This window comes from Carassius carassius, chromosome 17 (assembly GCF_963082965.1).
Source record: "Carassius carassius chromosome 17, fCarCar2.1, whole genome shotgun sequence".
NCBI lineage: Eukaryota > Metazoa > Chordata > Actinopteri > Cypriniformes > Cyprinidae > Carassius > Carassius carassius.
The window spans coordinates 4,273,885-4,294,344 of NC_081771.1; the positions used below are offsets into that span (position 1 = coordinate 4,273,885).

The 20,460-nt window shown below is 34.7% G+C and overlaps 1 protein-coding gene across 9 annotated transcripts in view; it reads left to right on the forward strand.

Annotated features, from left to right (window-relative positions):
* LOC132160797 (receptor-type tyrosine-protein phosphatase T) overlaps positions 1–20,460 on the forward strand; it is a 236,362-nt gene that overhangs the window by 155,016 nt on the left and 60,886 nt on the right. The window contains exons 13-17 of one of the 9 annotated variants that reach the window (XM_059570487.1): positions 997–1,033; positions 3,135–3,191; positions 7,978–8,113; positions 12,390–12,422; positions 18,548–18,577. In XM_059570487.1, coding sequence (XP_059426470.1) covers positions 997–1,033; positions 3,135–3,191; positions 7,978–8,113; positions 12,390–12,422; positions 18,548–18,577 — 293 coding nt within the window. The remainder of the gene's footprint in view (positions 1–996; positions 1,034–3,134; positions 3,192–7,977; positions 8,114–12,389; positions 12,423–18,547; positions 18,578–20,460) is intronic. The other 8 variants (XM_059570488.1, XM_059570489.1, XM_059570490.1 and 5 more) reach the window with 8 other exon arrangements.

Here is a 20,460-nt window from a genome sequence, read left to right on the forward strand (position 1 = left end):
CAGTAATGCGGTCGATGTACTGGTCTGTCGTGGTGAAGAAAGAGCTGAGCCGCAAGGCGAAGCTCTCGATTTACCGGTCAATCTACGTTCCTACTCTCACCTATGGTCATGAGCTTTGGGTCATGACCGAAAGGACAAGATCCCGGATACAGGCGGCCGAAATGAGCTTTCTCCGCAGGGTGGCTGGGCGATCCCTTAGAGATAGGGTGAGAAGCTCAGTCACCCGGGAGGAGCTCAGAGTAGAGCCGCTGCTCCTCCAAATCGAGAGGGGTCAGCTGAGCTGGCTCGGGCATCTGTTCCGGATGCCTCCTGGATGCCTTCCCGGGAAGGTGTTCCGGGCGCGTCCCACTGGGAGGAGACCCCGGGGAAGACCTAGGACACGCTGGAGAGACTATGTCTCCCGGCTGGCCTGGGAACGCCTCGGTGTCCCCCCAGAAGAGCTGGAGGAAGTGTCTAGGGAGAGGGAAGTCTGGGGTTCTCTGCTTAGACTGTTGCCCCCGCAACCCGGCCCCGGATAAGCGGAAGAAGATGGATGGATGGATGGAGAACAAGAAAATGTGTTGTTATCTAAATTAGCAGCTTTATTCATATTCAGGTTAAATGCGACTGAAACAACATGACTTCATTCGTTTATACCATCAAAAGTCATTTTTTAAGGATTAAATCAGGTCTTGTTTTTTTGTTCAGGGCAAGTTTTATGACCATAAATGTGTTTAACTTGACTGTAGTGACTTAACATGCATAGGAAAACTGAACTATAATGATAATTTCTCTCTGTTTTGGCTTTAGCACTGCAGTTGGGAACTCCTCACTATCATTAGAAATGTTGTTATATAATTAACTGTTTCTTAATGTCATGCACCTCATGATGAAAATAACCCGCACTTCATTGTGTTGCAATTACTAAGATCACTGTAGCTTGACAAAAACAATGTTCCTCAATATAGTGTCTTTTTGATGTTTAATTAAAACACAAACTTTTCTCTCCTCTTCCAGGAAACCAAAATCAACTGTGTGCGACTGGCTACCAAAGGTATGAGAATTGTTTCATAAATTAATTAATTTTAGCTCGTATGAATGAAACACACTATTATTAATTACTATTGATTTATTTGTTTATTTATTTATTTGCCTGTTCTGTTGTATATCCAGATGAGACTTGCTTTGGAAAAGTTCTTTGGCTGGGTTAATATTTGGATAGTTTAAGTCCCTGTAGCTAAACACAATCAATCAATCAAATTCAATGAAATAATGTTTGGGTTGGAATTAAGCAGATGTAATATTAGAAATGCTATTTCCTCTGTATTCTTAATAGACCTTTGATTTTATAGTGGAACCCATTACTAAAGGTACATGATGAGGTACAAAAAGAAAAGAAAAAAAGGACGAAGCCTTTTCATTTAAGTTGTGCATTCAGACAAAGCTCAGTTGCATCGGACTGAGATTAGTGCTTCCGGTTTCATTGAAAAATCTGAAATCCCATTTTATTTTACCTGCATGATTATCTACGTCTGGCCAACAATTCTGTTCAGTTTCTTTTGCTCCATTTCATTTCCCCTCCTCTCCGTAAAAAGACCCTTTTACATAATCACTTTCAGGAACAGAGCAATCACAAAAGGCTTTCTATTATTTAATGGACATCACAGATAAAGAGACACTATTGCCGTGCAGTGCTACACACTCATCATATTTTTTTCCTTGCCCATTCTTTCTTTTCCAGTTTTCTTTCATTCCTTTCGGCTTTTTCTCCATTTTATTCAATAAGCTTGCTTCTGCACACACCTGTTTGTTTGTTTGTTTGTTTGTTTGTTTTGCTGAACTCCATGTCCATTTTAGGCTTTTTTCTTTTCTTTTGGTCATGGCCTGTTTTCCGTTCATATCCCAGTTAGATCCGTCCTGAGTTGGGTTCTTATTATGATTGTAAAAACCAATTACTTTTGTGTTTCTGTTATAGAAACACATGCTTTACACTTTGTGATGCCTTGGATACAGACATTTGAGCGTTTCAACCTTTCCTTGCCTTTTTAATGCTTTAGATTTCGGGGGTGAATTCACTAAACAGCTTTTGTGATTTTTTGCACATGGTATTCACTCATTACCTGCAAACTAGTTTAATGAGATGAAATGTTTGAACTACATTGTATTTTGAATGCAAACACGTGTCTTTTCTATGTGCACTAGACTGATTTAAGTTCATGCCTTGTTCAAAAAACCCAGTACTGTGTTCTGAAATACCATTAAGTTATGTTTCCCTAGATGTTTTGGTTATCAAAGAGATCAGTTGCTGTATTTAAAATAACCCATTCAAGGAATAGCTCACCCAAAAATGGAAATTTACACGCCATCTAAAAAACAGATGAGTTTGTTTGTTTGTTTGTTTGTTGGAACATCTCTTGCTCATTGGTGTTTCATCTGCAGTGAATGGGTGCCATCAGAATGAGAGTTCAAACAGATGATAAAAACATCACAATAACCCAAAAGTAATCCACAACTCTCCAAACCATCAATTAATGTTGTGTTTTTTTTTTTACAAACATGCAGATTGGTGAAAATTTCTCAAAATCTCTCTTTATGAACCTGCATCCAGAATGTCCTGAGTTTGCGTACATTTTCAACAAATTCTCATTTGTGGGTGAACTATTCCTTTTAGGTGTTTGCATTGCAGTGGTAGAACATGTGTCATTAGCACAGTTACCTAATTTGAATAATTCCTTTATTAAATTCATTCATAAATGCAAATTCATATAAATGACAACAGACACAATTCAGTCTTAGTGCATTCCCCCCATATTTTTTTCTTCTTCATACAATTGTATACTCAGAATAGATTTTTTTTTTCAAAGTAACATAAGGCCTCAACTTGTAAAATATTTGTATTAGTATGAAAAAATAGCTATTTCTAAAATTTTCTGTAACTCTGTCAGTTCCTCTTGAAGATTCTGGAGAGAGATTATTTTCCCATGTGAAATAGCCTACCTGTTGTATCCTACACATTTCAGTGTCCTTTCCAGCCAAATGTTACTCACTCAAAGGAAGCTCAGATGACTGAGTTGAAAGCATAATTCTTTAGACTATTTTTTCTTTCCTTCTTTTCTCTCATGCATGCCGGCCTGGAACGTAAAACCTTGTGTTAGTGGTAATAGGTAGGGGACAAAATACCACGCCCTACATACTTGTCATTCCCAGTGAAGGTGAATATTATACCATAGTCAAACTTTTCTTTCTTCTTTGTTCTTTCCACCCATCCACATTTCATCTGTTGTTTCCTTCTCTACTTTTTTCTATTTTTATTGTTTTTTTTTTCTTTATTCTGCTTTTCTCCATTGGCATCTTAATGCATTTTTTGCATGTCTGGTTCACTAAAAAGTCTAGCTGGTTCTCATTGACTCCATTGACACTGTTGTAATTTGGGACCCTGATAATGTACAGTGCCACCCACATGTCTTAAATGATCATATTATTATTCATATTTCTTGTTTAAAAACAAAATATACCCCCTCACTCTGATAGTTTTGCTCATGACCTTGTTATGCTCCGAAATTACATAATCTTGCTTTAAATGATCTGTAAATAATTGTGGGGGGGGGGGGGGGGGGGGTTCCTTATGTATTTCTTATTTTTTTTATAAAAACAAATGATATGAATTTCATATGTTATATTATTATTATTTTATTTTATTATTATTTTTTTTCTTTAGCTCTATGACCCTTCTGTTGTTCTGAGTGTATTAATGATTTTTTTTTTTTTTTTCACCCAGACCATTACTTAATTGCTGTTTGGTTATGCATAAAAATGCTTTACAGTAGAGCTTAATAAGTTTCTGAGCAAAATGTAAGCATAAAGTGATATATGTTGCCTTACCTACAACACTCCACCCCTTACATGTTCAAGTGACTGCTTCACCTAACATGATCCCAGTCATACACTCTGACCCTCCCAGCCTAACTGGTGCGTGCGTGCGTGTGTGTGCGTGCGTGCATTTGAGTATGTTTGCCAGCATGTGTATGTTTGTGTGTGTTTACTATTCTAGATATGTTTTCCATATATGCAGTCTGTGTGGAATAATTAAGAGTACTTAACTGTGCTTAATTGTATTGGGAAGACCACTTAATTGTTATATTTGTTTATTGTATGTTCATATTATTCTTCATTTATTACTAATATTAATTTAGTATACAATATTGAAGCAGTTCGCTGTTCTAATCAGATGTCAATCTCTAACACATATGCAGACACAGGTGTCAGCTCTTTAGTTCCAGTGCAGTAAGGTCCACATTTAGTTGCTTCTCCATTTCACTCTACGGTCATAAACAGTATGTTCAATTGCCCTGACTGAAACTACAAATTGCTTCCACTAAAATATCTCACATTTCTAAAGGGTCTTGCTGGATATCTGCTTTGCACAGGAGATTTTAGCCAGCTAGTGAACCATTACAATGCCTAATCGTCTGAATTATGCAGATTTCAGCTTCCATCATTTAGGTTTTAAATGCATATTTTGACATGCAGTTATAAGGATCATATTTATATTTAAAGAGTTTAATTTTAATGTACAGTGGCCCCAAAAAGTAATTTGACTTGAAACTTAAATATGCATGAATGTCATTGCACTGGTTAGTGAATGCATAGTGGGGTTTATTGTAAAGAAAGATCCAAAATACAAAACATTGGACTTTTGCACAGTACTTAACTACAAATTGCTTTTTAATTTTTTTAGGTGTGGCTTTTCCCAGGCCAGTAATATTCACCAAGCAATAAAAAGCCAAATCTAGTTGTGTTTGCTTTATTATCCCAGCAGTTCCAATAACAATAAAAAATAAAAAAAAATAAAGACATCATGCATTATGCATGTGCACTTTGAGCTTCAAATCAGTTGTCAGTTTACACAAATACCTTTGTTTCTCAATCCTCCCATCTTGAATTGAACAAAATGCTCAAGACCAACAATGCTTAAATATAAACACAAATACACTTGTGAATTAGAAACAAAAGGATTTTGAACTAAATGTATTTAAAATCCACCCATTAACCTAGCTATATTTGCTAAAGGGGGATGCTTTTTTGAGATATTAGCATCATGGGTTGTTTATATGGCTGCCTGGTCTTAATCCCAGTCCATTTGAGATTATAATCCTGTTAGATGCATCCAACGATGTATCCGTAATCCTGTCATCTGCAGAACAATGGCAATAGAGATGTCAGCAACGATATGCACCCCCATAAACCTTTGCGTAATCCCTCGGCCTACAGACCTGCTTTAAATAAAGTTATACAAAAGCACCATTTCACACGCTAACAGAACCACACAGAGTATCGCAAAATGCCAGCAATTAAAATGGCAAAACCCACCCACTCCAACTCCCCCAGTATATGGTAGGGATTATATTTTAATATGATGGGCTTTGATAATAATTCCTCTTTGATACTTAATTTTACCCCCTCAGAATAAAAGGATTTGCATACTCACAAATTTTATTGGGCATACAAGCAGGGCTCGTGGGTGAAGGTAAATGTACAGTGCTTCTATAATCAAGGGCATATAGTTTTTCTTAATTATTTTACATAAAATTTTATGGTAAATAAAAAATAGCACAGCTCTTAAAGGATCACTGAGATCCTTATGATTCATATGAGTATAAGAGTCATCAGAACCAATATTATTGTCAAAATGATACAGAAACAAGCACTTAGAATCACTTTCTATATTTTTTTTTTAAGGTTGTGGGCAGTACGTATGTAATTAACCGTTGTAAAATCATTATTTAAAGCTGTAGTATGAAACATTTTTGTTCCAAAAAACCTTTCAATGAACATTAAAAGAATATATATAAATTTTTTATTTTTAGAGTGAAGAACATTTAAAAAAAATCTAAAGAATAATTTTTCACTTTAAAGATCATTTGTTTTTAAATTTTTGTACCAGTGAATTTTAAATGTACATACCAAAAATGAATCTAGTCAATTCGTAGGTGTATGCTGCCATATAGAGCTCTATGAGAAGTGATTTTCTGTTCTAAAGGGTCAGTAATATAACTCAATTGGTTGGTCAAGATTAATATTGTTGTACTGTCGTGAAGATGGGGCTGTCTTGGAGGATGATATCAGAAAATAGACTGAAAGAACCCCATCATGGAGTAAGTGTGTGTGAGTGTTTGTGTGTGTGTGAATCATGAACTGTTGAACCCAATCAGATCAGAGCAGACTGGAGGACATGGAGTTCAGTTACTACGCTGATAGAGTCAAACGAGAACACATAGTCCATTCACATAGACCATCCATAGCGCTCACTTCACCTTCTGACAGCTGTAGATGGAGCCAAAATGTGTTTGGCTGGAAAACATTCCAAAGACTAGCAAGGTTAGCAGAGATTGGCCCAGTGTTCTTTTCAAAGGTCAAAAGAATCTAAAGTTGTAAATGTTTTCAAAGTCCAGTCTTGGATGTCTTTTAGGGGTTTGGTTATGCCACCTTAAATTGCAAACCCAATGGAAATGAATAACTTCTGGTCACTGATGTCATTGGAAAATTACTTTCAGCTCATATATATAGTATTTTTTATATGAACGTCTTTAGAACACCTTGATAAGCAAAACTGAATAAACACGTTCTTTTCATTAACTGAACCTTGAATAAGTTTTTACTCCATCAATAAAAGAAGAAAAAAAACATATTCGTGTGTGTATGTATATTTACACACATTTTTTGTTCTGAAAAACATGACAGAAATACTGTTTTGTTTGCTCTGAAGGTTTAGCTCTTCACTGTTCCAGAAATATCTGTACGTTTAATGTTGAATGTTTCCTCATGCTTAAAAGAACTGTATGGTTTGAGGGAAATAAATAAATCAAATTATTGAGCTTACATGAAAGCAAACCGCCCACATAGAGAGATCAATGCTTTAATATACAAAAACAGATTGTTAAAGATGTCACACTGGCAGGTTAAAAAATTCTCTTAAAGGCGAAGTGAAGGTAAATATAACAACATAATTGTTTAATCATTCAACGCAGGGATTGCATACTTTCCTATGGTTTGTGTATCTGTACATATATATAATACAGCTAGGCTATTTATTTATATCTATATGTTTTATGAAGTCTATGCAAACTTTTTTTCTTCATATCATTAGGATTAATGTAGATTATTGTATGGTTGAATATGTTTCATTTGGTTAAGACTTTGAAAATAAATTGCAAAGATGATTATGATCTTTTCAACAGTGAAATACGACAACAACAAACAGCTGACGTTCTTTCATAGAAATAATGGCAATTTCACAGTAGAATTACATGCCTGATGAAAGTAGATGAGCCGTTTGGTGTGGAGCCACGCTAGTCTGAACAGTATTTTCTAAAAATCATGCATGGTGGTAAAGATTTTATACAGATATTACACTAACAATATATTGCATGCAAGTTTGCAACATACATATGCACACAAATACACACATACATCTGCATGAATCTTTTTGTTTCTTGTATCCATATTTCATGCTTGCTTTCCTTGCATTGAATTGTCTTTTGGTTATTTTGCGTTCTCTAACCCAGAATCCAAAGGCCCTAAAGTGTTTCATATTTCACCACAGTGATCCAGTAAATGAAAGCTCCTTAAGGTTTTTTTTTTTTTTTTTGTCTTTTGCCTGTTAATTAATACCATTCAATAAACGATTCCCCTTTGCCATAAACCCACCACACAGTAATGATCAATGTCACTTGTGCATTTGTTTTGTCTGAATTTAAATGCATTTAATTATTTTGATTTTGAATGCGCGTGTCTTTCGTTTTCTGTCTTTTGACTGGTTGTATGTATCGAATGAAAGTGTGAGAACATGAGATGTGTTTCTGTGTACTTTCAGTTAGTGTTTTAATTTAATTCTTGTGTTTGTTTGTTTTGTGTGTGTCACCGTAGAGCCTTTCTCGACACCTCTTGTCTTAGTTAAAGGCCCTTTCTCTTCTTTGTGATGTACTTGTTGCTTTAAAGGTGCATCTACCCAGAATTCCAATGACATAGAGCCCGAAAAACAGGTGGACAGCACTGTAAAGATGGCAGGGGTCATTGCGGGAATCCTCATGTTTGTCATCATTCTCCTGGGCGTTCTCCTCACCTTCAAACGCAGGTACTGCTTACATAAACACACACAGTTATACACACACACTTAGAATGTATGTGTGCAGTTGCTCACATTTCAATGTACAGTAGCTGAGGCGGAATTTGAGGGTGTTAGTTAGCATTGCTTTTGACATAATCAGCTTTTGTGTCTCCTGGTGAAACATGCACACTGGCTTTCTTTCATTACATCACTTCCTCTCACCAACTTTACCGCCCACCCCCAACACACCTCCTCATGTCACTGTGCCTTACAAGAGCCCACCTCTTCCCATAGCATCTCTGTCGTCCCTGCCGCACACCAGCACTCACACACCTTGCTCTCGCTCCTCGTAGATCTTTCCTCTAGTGTCTGTCTGTAAGGGTTTATTTAGTCTAGGCATGAATTACGGGGGTGTTTGACTTGCTATTTAAGGCTTGAACCCTTTAAATTGAAGCAAAAACTAGAGATCGAGGTAGAAGGGATGGGGTTAATAAAAGATCCTATCAGAGACAGAGCTGCACTTGTGTAAGCGGTAGTTCCCTTGTTACAAAATCTATCTGCAGTCTTGTCTAAACATATTGATATTTAATAATAAATTGTTTGTTTTAAAAGTATTTTAAGTGAATTTTCAGTAAATGTGTGAAATTAGCATTTCATTTCAGAACTTTGACGTGTGATTCATTTTGCATTATTAAATTTCATTATTTATACTATATTGGTATTATATTGGTTTTAGAAATTTATTAATACGATTTTTATGTTTTTAAAGTGAATTTTAGTGAGTTTTCTTCAAATATTGCGTGGAATGGGTATGCATGTTATATGCACATCTCATTTTGGATTATTCAACTGAATAATTATTAATACATGACATTATATTGGTTTTATAGGAAATCAATTATTAACTTTCACAGAATTTTTGTCAAATATTGTGCGAAATAGGTTTATGTGTGTTGTATGCATCTCTTTTTACCTTATTAAATGGAATTATTTATTATATAAAGGCATTATATAGGCCTTTGGTCTTATTAAATATACTATTTTGGGAATGTAAACAAGTCGCAAGTTATTTAAATTAAGTTATTAAGTTAAGTTATTTATTTATTTATTTTTTTGCGTACAGCTTTCTATTGTATGCTTCACAAACATTGGGACTATTTGCCATTTTGCCATTTGACTATTAACATTGTTCTTTTATTGACCACATAAAACCTGGAGGTAAAGACTATTTTTTGGTCAAATGTCTTTGTAGATTTTTTAATGGTCATGACAGCAGTAATTCATCAATAATTGAGACATTATAACTAGGCACATATCCAGATGCACACTCTTTGCATTCCAAAGAACCAATTTAAGTGTACTGTACATACTGAAGCTGTAAGTCCTAGTAAATGATGTCAGAATGGGACAGTCTGCTGCATCTTCAAAAGCAAGCATGCAGAACAAGATGATAAACTGTCCTGTACCTGATTTGAATAATTAATTTAAGTGCTAAATTTAAACACACCATCAGGGGATGCAATCATTTTCAATGTGTGTGCATCTTTTTCTTCTTCTTTTTTTCAATTCCATCTCTGCATATTAAACTATGACAAGAAAAGTATTTAACCTCTTAAAAACTTGGATTACTACTTTAAGATCTCATGTAAATTCATTGAAAATCATTTAATAATTTGCACATTGTGGAACATTAGATGGACAAAAGTAAATAACCTATAGATCACACTCGAACCCCACTGAGAAGCACTATTCCTGTTCTTAATGGCATAGTTAGGATTTTGCACTCATGCTGCTTTCCTCAAATAGTTGATTAAGTCTTTATGCATATGAACATAAAGCTAGGAGTTTTTCCTTTTGTTTTTTAACCTGTTTGATTGTTCAGAAGGGCAAGGTGATAACCAGGACCTTAGAGTGAATGACACATTGCCCATACAAGCCACAGTCAGAAATACAATAGTGGTTAAAACCGCCAGCTAAATCAATAGACTCTAATTACCATGAATTGTAAAGGAGAGCTTGACAGCACCATTGCTAATGCTTCACTGTCTGGAGCAGTGTGAATTGAAACTTAATGATAGATCTCGCTATTAAAAGAGCGGGAATCAAAAGGTTAGTCATGAATGGCCTTAGTAGGTGTTCATCTTCCACAGTCGATGGAGGAAGGGCACTTCTCCTATTCATAAGGCACGAACTTGAGGCTTGAATATTACAATAATAGTTTGTGCTTTTTTGTCATTTTTCTGATGTGTGGGAGTCATAGCGGCAGAAGTTATATGCAAATACAAGAGTTCCTCAAGTCTGGATTCACACAAATAGCTCAGACTGTGGTTGGATTGAAAACTTTACACCTATAATGCATGTATTTAGACACTACCATTCTGTAGCATTGTGTTCCCAACGCTAGTAAGCTGCTTCATTGTCTGCGATCTATATAGGCAGCTGCCTTTTAAGATCGTCAGAGTATGTGTTCACATGTAGCAACTCCAAACTCCTTTCCGTACCTGTGAAAGACTAGTAACTCATACTATATTGTGCAAAAATTGATGTTACTTAAATGTTTAGTTCATGACTGTGAATTTGAATTGAATTCACCATTTTGTTGTTCCGTCTATCTGTTGTTCAATATCAAGCATTCTATCATTTTATCTGTTGTTCTGTCTTTAAGGCACATAAACCTTCAAACTTCAAGGCATTAAAAAAAAATCGAAATTTTAAAACAAGATTTTGACAAAACATTCAGAATTTGTCTAGACAAACTTAGCTTTTGTGGTTAAATATTGCAGTTTAAATATAAATGTATTTAATTGAATAATTAAATACTGTTCATTTTATTTTAATCAAAAAGATTTTGTGGTTAAAAGTACTGCTAAATATTTTAATATAAAAAATACAAATAATTTAATTAAATAATATTTATTGCATTTCATTTTTTTTTTTTTTTTATTAAAATTGTACATCATGTTATCTGCCTGAATGGCACACAGTCCTAATACTGGATATCTGTTTATTTCATGACTAAAGCAAACAATAATATCCATGTCCAATTTTGGTTTAAAAGGTCAAGCATATCAGTACATACAGGCAGTGCACATTTTCTGTTTTCAAGTACATTGTGTTGAATTAGGGAAGCAGCTCAATAGGGTTTGGAACAGACTCTAGTCTAGTGCACTGGAATTGTACATTCTAGGCACCAGAAAACTCATGAATTTAATTTGCGATGATTGTAGATGTCTGCACTCTAGTTACACAAGAACAAGAAAAGGCAAAATTGCTTATCCCTCAACTTCTTTTGATCATTCATATTTTAGTCACTGACACCAGCACTTAAGTCAGGCGATGATGTCTCATGAATTGCAGCATTTTACATGTCTTTCAGTCACCATGAATTATTTCTGTGGCATCAAAAATGCTTGCAAACTCATAAGCTATGCTTTTTTATCTCTCAGAACTTGTGTAAAGCATGTTTTTTTTTAAAGGCAGGAGAGATGGACTTCATTTTTAAACTAATAATACAAGGATGAATGGAGTAGACAGGCTAAGTCTAATGGCAAATTGATGTTTTACTTCTTGGTAATAAAATGTCCCCTCAGGCGTCTTTGACCGAACCTGGGATAGATTGTAATTAATAATGGATGGCTTGCCTATCTCTTAAAAGTGGAACTGTGGCCTTCTTCTTGCATTGAGCCACAGGAGATTTGACTCTGGTGCCGTTCAGTTCGGATACCTAAACACACTGTGCATGACCTGAAAGGAACATGCGTTGCTCATAGTACTCCATGAAGTCTAATGTGCTGTTTCACATTTCTGTATGCCACCTGTTATGTACAACAGGTCAGATTTAAAACTTGTAGGATTTGTCTCAGAAGAATGGTTAATAACATGTCTAGGTCATTTTATAATCTTAAATCAAAGTATTTAAATAAATAACTTTATATATTTTTTAAGTATATTTAAGTATTTTAAGTGTATTTTTTAAGGTAAATAATGAAGCTCTAAATGTAGACTGATGTATTATGTGTTGAAACGTTTCGAGGCATGGGACAGTGTAACATTTCCATCTCAGCACTCACCAGCTCATTCAAGCTTCTCCATTTCAGCTAGAGTCAAAGATCAATGAGTTGCATGAGGCGCAGTACATACACTCACAGTTTGGCCTACCATACAGGAAACCCTCAGATGCTGTATCTTATGCTGTGAAGTATGAAAAGGTGATGTTTGTGTGTGTGTGTGTGTGTGTGTGTTACTTAACCTCTAGACTCATACCCTGTCTTTTATTTCTCCTCCTCTGGGCTACGTCCGCTAGAGAAATCCACACCTGGAGAACTCTAAGTGTGGGGTATTGTATGTTTAATTCTAGCCACAGTACGCATCCTGAGCCCGTTCGCACACCAGTTTCTTTTATTTGAGCCCATTTGTGTCATGTTATATGCTTTTATTTATTTTATTTATTTATTTATTTTTTTAGTTGGTTTTTGTCATTCACATTTTGGCACATGCACGGAAACTATCATCTTGATTTGTTTGTATTAGTGATTAAATACAAGCTCTGCTCCCAAACCTAGTGAGCTGTCTTGCTGCCTACTTAGCCACCTGCTGTCTAAAACAACGGACTGATTTGGAGTGCTGTATATATGCAGAAAATATAAATCAATCAATAAATAAAATCTTATACTTAAGCAGACGGAATATGAGACATAACTTATTTTAGAATTCACTCTAATACTCCAATAAGCCTAAACATAACACAGATTTGAGTAAAATAGTATAATATTGAGTAAAATATAATTATGTTAATAATATTTTAATTAATAATTGTTAATAATTGTTAAAGATTTTTCTTGCACTGGCAAGTTTAGAATTGCATTGAACGCATTATGTTTTTCAATGTTGTGAATGAAAGAAATCCAAAATAGCAATAAAATTGACAATGCTAGAAAATCTCAATTATTATACGAATATAAATTCATAAAATATTTATAAATGAAAAAATACAAGAATTTGAAGCTTTACACCATGATAATGGTAGTGTGCTAATATATGCTGCATTTCATTAAAAAAAATCCTTCTATTGCATTATACATTTAGTGCAATTCCAAAATGCATCATTAAAAAAATAATAAAGTAAAAAAAAAAATTAAACTGCCAATGCAAGATGAATAATAGTGATAATAGTGAATAGTATCCCTAAAATCCCTAAATGCATAATAAGATCACTGAATAAAAGGATTCTGTCTGTGTCTGTGATGCCTTAAAATGCTGTCTCTGTAGGCAGTTTACTAGGTTTTGAAACAGAGCAATAGTGGTTGTTGGTGTTAATTGTGAAAGTATGATGCTTTTGCTTGCCATCAGTGTGGCCTGTGTTTAATGTGCTTTTTTCTGCATTCTCACTCTTGTTTTTAATTGCTTGTTGTTGTGCTTTGTCGCTGTTAAATGTTAGAGAAATCTGCAGTGATTTGTGCCGGGAAATTTAAGGGCGGTTCAAATGTCACTACATTAACATATTAAAATAAGTTTAATTTCTGCAGCGAATCCCGTTGCCTGTTAGATCACCTTCTCATAAATAGCATTAGCATATGTCCCATGGTGCATCAATTACAGTGAAAAGGGCACTTGATTCGCTCAGAGAGTGGCTTCAAATGACACTTTATATTGCAATCCGGACTAGCTGGTAATTATTCCTCTTTAATACTGTCACAACCCTGCCTCGTGTGCCACACTACGCCGTTAAGCTAATATGTTATGTTCATGAAGGCAAAGGGTGATTACTCCCACGCCAAGACACCTACACAACCAACAGTATAGAGGATTTAGCTTAAAGCGCAGAGGTTGCCAGGTCTTTTCTGTAATCTTACAAAATTCACACAACTGCAACATTACTGGGAACACATTATAATGTCAGTGCTTAAGGTCATTTGGCTTGGATTACAGAAGGCAACAGTAACAGGTAAAAGATTTATGGTTTATGGTATGTTTTCATAGCGGAATTGTATAGGCTTTAAAGTAGCTTTTTGGAATATGGAACCAGAAACTGATGCGTTGTTGGTTTTCTTTTCAGCCTGTTAAATAGAATGTTGTAGCACCATTAATCTATTGAAATCCTTCAACATAGCACTGAAATATTCATAGCAATAGTCCATAAGCTGATATGCATCAGTCTCTTTTAAAAGCAATTTCGGTCTTGTATTTCAGGGTACTGATGTGGAAGCACTGACTGAAAATTTTTGTTCATCTTTAAAGGGGTCATAAACTTTATTTAGTTTCATTTATTATTTATATTATTTTGTATTATTATTTTATTTTATTTTGTGGTCAGTTTATCATGTAGTCCCTCTTTTTCTTTTTCTTGAAAAACTATTGTTATGTGGAAAATTTTACTTTACATGACATTAAAATGTCCAGTTTATGTACAAAAATTTCAAAAACGTTCACATTTTCTGTGAATGCCATATACTTATTTAGTCATGTTTTCTTGAAAACAGTTGTTCTTCCATCCTTACAATTAATTTTTGATACAGAATTACTTGTAAACAACACTTAAAAAATATTTCCTATATGTTACATATTTGTTGATATATAAATTATTTAAGAATGATTTGAAACATTATTTTTTTTTTATATTATCTAACGTCATAGTAACATCGTCTTTGCAGACTCTTTGTGACAGATTCATAAAACAATCCACGCTGAAATGATCTGCTGCTGTTCCACATGAACGGTTAAAATACCTTGTTAAAAATAAACTTTCATAACATTGGGATCAATCATTTGCATAGAACCCTAGAAGATGGAGGTAGATTTGACTTCTCATGACATTACCTTTTTACTGTAAATACCTACAGTCTGGTTTTGGATCCGTTTTGCTTTTTAACATGAAGCCAGAAGTGCATAAGTAGCATTATCTGATTGTAAATCAGAGCTCCAATGCTGAGAGATCTCATGAGGTGCAAGTATATTATGTGAAATATAGTGGCTTATGATCAGCCCTGCTGAAAATAGATGTATGTGATGATTCAGTGTGTAATCATATGCATAGGCAGTGCAGCTATTACACAAAGTGTTGGTCTATTTCTCCCACGGTCAGCATTACCGTGGAGCAATGAGGGAGTCGATCTTGGACAGAGTTCGTTTGGACACTATTCAGTCCCCGACCATTAAACACACACTCAGACACACAAACTGCAGCATGGCCCTGCACTCAACACACGGCAGTGAAGCTCTTACACATCAATGTGGTTTCGATCAATGACAGACCTAGACATAAAGCAATTTGACATAAATAATAGATGATTGCTATAGGGGAACAATGTGATAGCATTACATATAGAGTGAGACAGAAAGAGATCATTTAATAATATGGGGCATATGAAAGTATCAAAGTATTTCTGTATAATACAAGTTATGAGGTACCAAGATATTATTTGAAGTACTTTGAAGTGCCAGAATAATTGTTACTATATTTAGGTACATATTGTGGCAATACTTTTTATTTATTTATTGTTTTTATTTTTATGAAATTGTTCATTATTAATTAAATATTTTTTATGTTTTATTTTTTATTTTATTATTATTATTTATTATTATTATTATTATTATTATTACCAAGGCAAAATTATGTTATTGGACATGGTTGTATGTGAGCATAGTTTTTATATTATTACAAGTTTATATTATTATTATTATATTGTTTATATATACATTATATGTATATATTTAAGTAAAAAAAAAGTGTGTATATACATACATGTATATTTCGAGCTACATGAAGTTTAGTTCTAATTAGTTTTATAATTAGTTTTATATAACTGCAGTAGAAGTATGTTGGATTTATCTTGGTAGGCGTGGATGTGGATGTGTGAGAGATGTGTGCACACTTCTGCACGCTTGTCAGCCGATGTGCATATGCTTTCAAGCCTGAATGGATGAATGAACAATTTTATGATCTAATAAACCACGTTGTCTCATTTACAGTCATTAGCTGAAATAAAGTTTTATGAAATCTTCGGCTCTTTGTTAAACAAACCAACCTTTTGTCAAGTTCTTCTCCGTCTTCCTCCTCCCTTCCTTCTGTCCCGTGTAAAGTGGCGGTACATGCGTGTAACATCACCATGGGTATCACACTTTCTCCTCTCACTAGAAATGTGTCTCATTTCAGGAATGCTGATAAATCACGGGGGAGCCCAAAAATATAATAAAGAGGCCACTTATGCTGCGATCTCCTCGCAGTTCTACTCCATTAATATTTATGGCCACCTTCGCCCGCCGTGGTGCTCTTCACTTCGCTCTCTTTTATTAATATCATCAGAACAATGTCAGCAGGCCATTTTAAAGGGCCATTGAGATGAAATGGCCAAAGATGGATGCCCCTGCTGCATATGCATGTCTTCCGAACGCATCGACCGTCTGCATCTGTTTTAGCACCGTCAGCCTGTCGCAAAACATATTTTCCATAACAGCCCATAGCCAAACTGTGTTTTTATTGCCCACAGAGAAGTCACAGGGTCATTAAATATATTTACTTTGGTGCTGCTTTAGTGATAAAGCTAGCAGTTTGGGTGCTATAGCTTGCTTTTATGATACACAAAGCGTACTGGCAATAATATAGTGTTTGTGTGACTTAATGCAGCTGTGTGCCAAAGAATAACTGTGACAGGCTGATGGATGATTGTTCTGGTTTGTATTATTGTAAAGATTTGTGCAAAGTGGGAGGATTTGAGGGTATTTGTAGCATGAAAACATGTTAATAACTCAAGCTAGTGGATTATTTATTTAGCAGATCATTTTGTCATGAAGGAAATTTTTTACTGATAGATGATAGATGAAATATGATTACTTTGGTGTTTTTTTATCATTGTAAAGGTTTGCTAAAAAATGTAAGGTTATTTGTAAATCATTAGTTAAAAAATGTTAAACCCAATATCAAGTCAAGTCAGGTCAAGCCTGCTTTATTGTCAATTCTTCCACATGTACAGCACATACATACAGAGCTAGTTACAATATAACTAGTTACAATAGCAGGTTTGCATTAAAGTTTGCACAAAGTGCCAGATTTTAAAGGATATTTGATGTATATTTAATTGTAATTTTTTTTAAATTAATAAATATATTATTAATATCTAATATTTTATATGAATCCATTTACAGCTTGCTATTAATTTATATTATTATTTATTATCATTTGTATTATAACTTTATATGATCGATGGGGTTTGAGCAAAATGGCAAAATTTGAAAGTTGTTTGACAATTGTTAGCATGAAAACATGTTATTAACTCAATCTACTACATGATTATTTTAGTGGGTTTGTTTGAGTGTAAAGGTTTGCACAGGGGCAAATTTGAAGTTCATTTGTAAACGGTAAAAAGCGACGAATGCACCTGGTGGAAGATATGTTTCAGAAGAGCGATAAAAAGCAGTGAGCGCAGTCAAGAAGCAGACGGCCATGAAGTCACTAATTGACGACTTCGCTTGCATGTCCTCACCAATATTACAGTTAATCGAATCGCTGTTAACAGATGCCATATGGTCTTTATTATGGTATCAGACTGCCATCACTGTCCTAGCTTGCTGTGTGTCACCTCCTCTAGTCTTTACCCGGAAGGAACTCGTCCACAGAGACGACAGCGCTGAGACACTCTAATGACAAGGCCTCATTTTGGAATAGCAAATGCGTGAGGTGTTCGCCAACTGCTTTTGGTGTCTCTTGTCCTCCTCCTATGTCTTTCTGTCCTTGTTAATCTCATAACAGAGAACAGAGTTACAATATGTCTGTGAAACACCCACCATTCCTGTCCATCTTTTTAGCTGTCCAAACACACACTCCCACCAGAACAGGTATATAGACTTTTCCTTCTTTTTGTTCTCTTTCACACTTTTTTTTCACTTGAAGGGAAGCCAGATGTGCAGTTTCATACATTTCATTTGTTGTTTAATTATATTTCTTTTTACAGATTTACTATTACTGACTATTACTGATGCAAAGGCCGTTTACAACCCTAAATTTACAGCCGCAGGTAGCATAAATCCTTACCTTAGCTAGATGAAGCTGTGTAGCAATTTCTTGTTTAAATAAAACATTATGTGGTCAGCATGTGACAGTGGCAAGTTTTAATATTTTTGTCATTAAACATCTCTTTATTTACAATACTGATCACTAATCAATGTGTTTGTGCTTTTTTTGGTTCCTTATTTTATTTTATTATATTGTTATATTTGATTTGATTTTTTTTTATATTTATTCTATTGTGGTATTTTCACATTATTATTATGATTATTATTATTATCATTATATTTTCGTTTGTATTTTTAATATTGTTTAAATATTTATATTTTATTTTATTTATATTTTCATATTTCCACATATATATTTTTTATATGATATTAAATATTTTATTGATATTTTTTGTTGTTCTTTTGTTTTGTTTTCTTTCTTGTTTTTGTTTTGTCCTTATCTTGCTGCTCCAGAAGAAATGCGTATTCCTACTCGTATTACCTGTAAGTAGCATTAAATACAGAACATCTAACCAACAATCCTGTTTATTTTATTTTTTTATTTATGCTTTCCTATTAATTTTTCTTCTAAGTACTTTTAACATTTCCCGAAAAGTATTTTAAAACCTCAATTAGTTCATTAGAAGAAAAAGTAAAAGACTGAATTAAATGAAATTAAAGTTAAGTAACAATTTATCTTAGTACCAAAAGTCTCCTAACTTTGCCATGGTGAACAAAGCTTTTCAAAATGAAGAAAAGTTCAATTTCATCGCAAAGTGTTTTATATTCGGTTTTATATTCATAACACTTTGCTTCAATATTTTAGCATCACAGTAGTTCCATTTTCTAGCAAACACAGTCGATTTCAGCCATAAACCGTCTTATGAACGATATACCTAAAGTTATTTATTTATTTATTTTCAGATTGCATTGAAACATTAACAGGCCCACAGTTATAAATTGCTCTTGTGTGCACGTAAATTGATGTGGCTCCGCTGTTATCTTATTATTATCGACTATTGCTTGCTCAGCTCAAGTCCCTTTGGTCTGGGAACTCCACCTCTACTTTTTATTACTTTTCCGTTACGCTTAAACTATTCACTATTACCTCGACTGTTATGCCTGCCTCAGCATTTTACTGTGCCGGATTGTTTCATTTGCGCTGTGTGCAACAGAGCCTAGCTGCAGGATGTTTACCTCATGCATTAAAGGATTTAAAAGCTCAGATTCACAGTCGGACTACTATGTGCATTCTCACTGCTCTCTCCCTGATCCTGAAATATAGATGAAAGTAGGAACATAGCCAGGAGGAGCTCTTTCAAAAGGATATCATCTGAGAGGGCAAAGACAGAGAGCTACAGGCTAAAGCTAACAGTGACGCCAATATATTCCCCAAACCCAGAGCGAGGCATTCTCATATTCAGCGAGGTTATGTTACAGGATTTTCCGCATGCATGTTCAGATTTAGTAGCGCAGTCAGTGCACATCTTCAATCTTGTCCTTGCCCAGTCTCAAACTGAATTTATCATTAGGAAAGAAATTTTGACTTTGATACCAATTTGTAATCTTGTATTCTATGCCTACAATTTACACTTACTTTACTTTATGCACTTTAGTATGATTATCAGATCGAAATGATTGTGTTGTAATTATATAAATATTTAACCTGCTATGCTGTGTAGTGATTATTTTACATGAGCAGCTCATAACAGTGTTTACAGCAGTGCTTAATTTGTAAATTGCGAGGTCCCGGAACAAAGCGGGGTAACGGATCCGGCATGTGATTACAGGAGGGAGAGGTAACGGTACATTCGCCCAATCACATTGCTGGACCAGTTTAAGTGATTTAAGAGCGTGCATCAGTTGCATTTAGGGTCTGTAAGGTCATGAAAATGCCATGTGATTTTAAAACAACAATTTCCAGGCCTAAAAACGTTTTGAAAAAGTTGTGGAATTTTATTTTTCAAATCTCTGTGTAATAATTATATTTAATCAGGTCCTACATTTCTGTGGTTTTAATAATTCTCGCAGCTTTCAAGTTTATAATGAGGTAAATCCCTGCATTTATTCAACATAGCTTGTAGGTTTGAATAATAAAATAAATCCACACAAACAAGATTTAATCAGTCATTCAAAACTCTCATCGCATCAGCGCATCTTGTCTGCACTTCAGCGACCTGCTGCAAGCTGCGATATAAGACTCACTCGCATTTCGATCGGGACAGCTGACAGAACTGTCACTTGACTTGACTAATCGGGTAATTGTTGCATTGTCACAATAATTTATAATTTGCACACCTTTTAAGTATTTAAGCCAGTTGGTACTTGCACACTCCACATGCTGTATTAGGCTATGTGCCCTCGCAGTCACATCCAAAGCTCGCGCG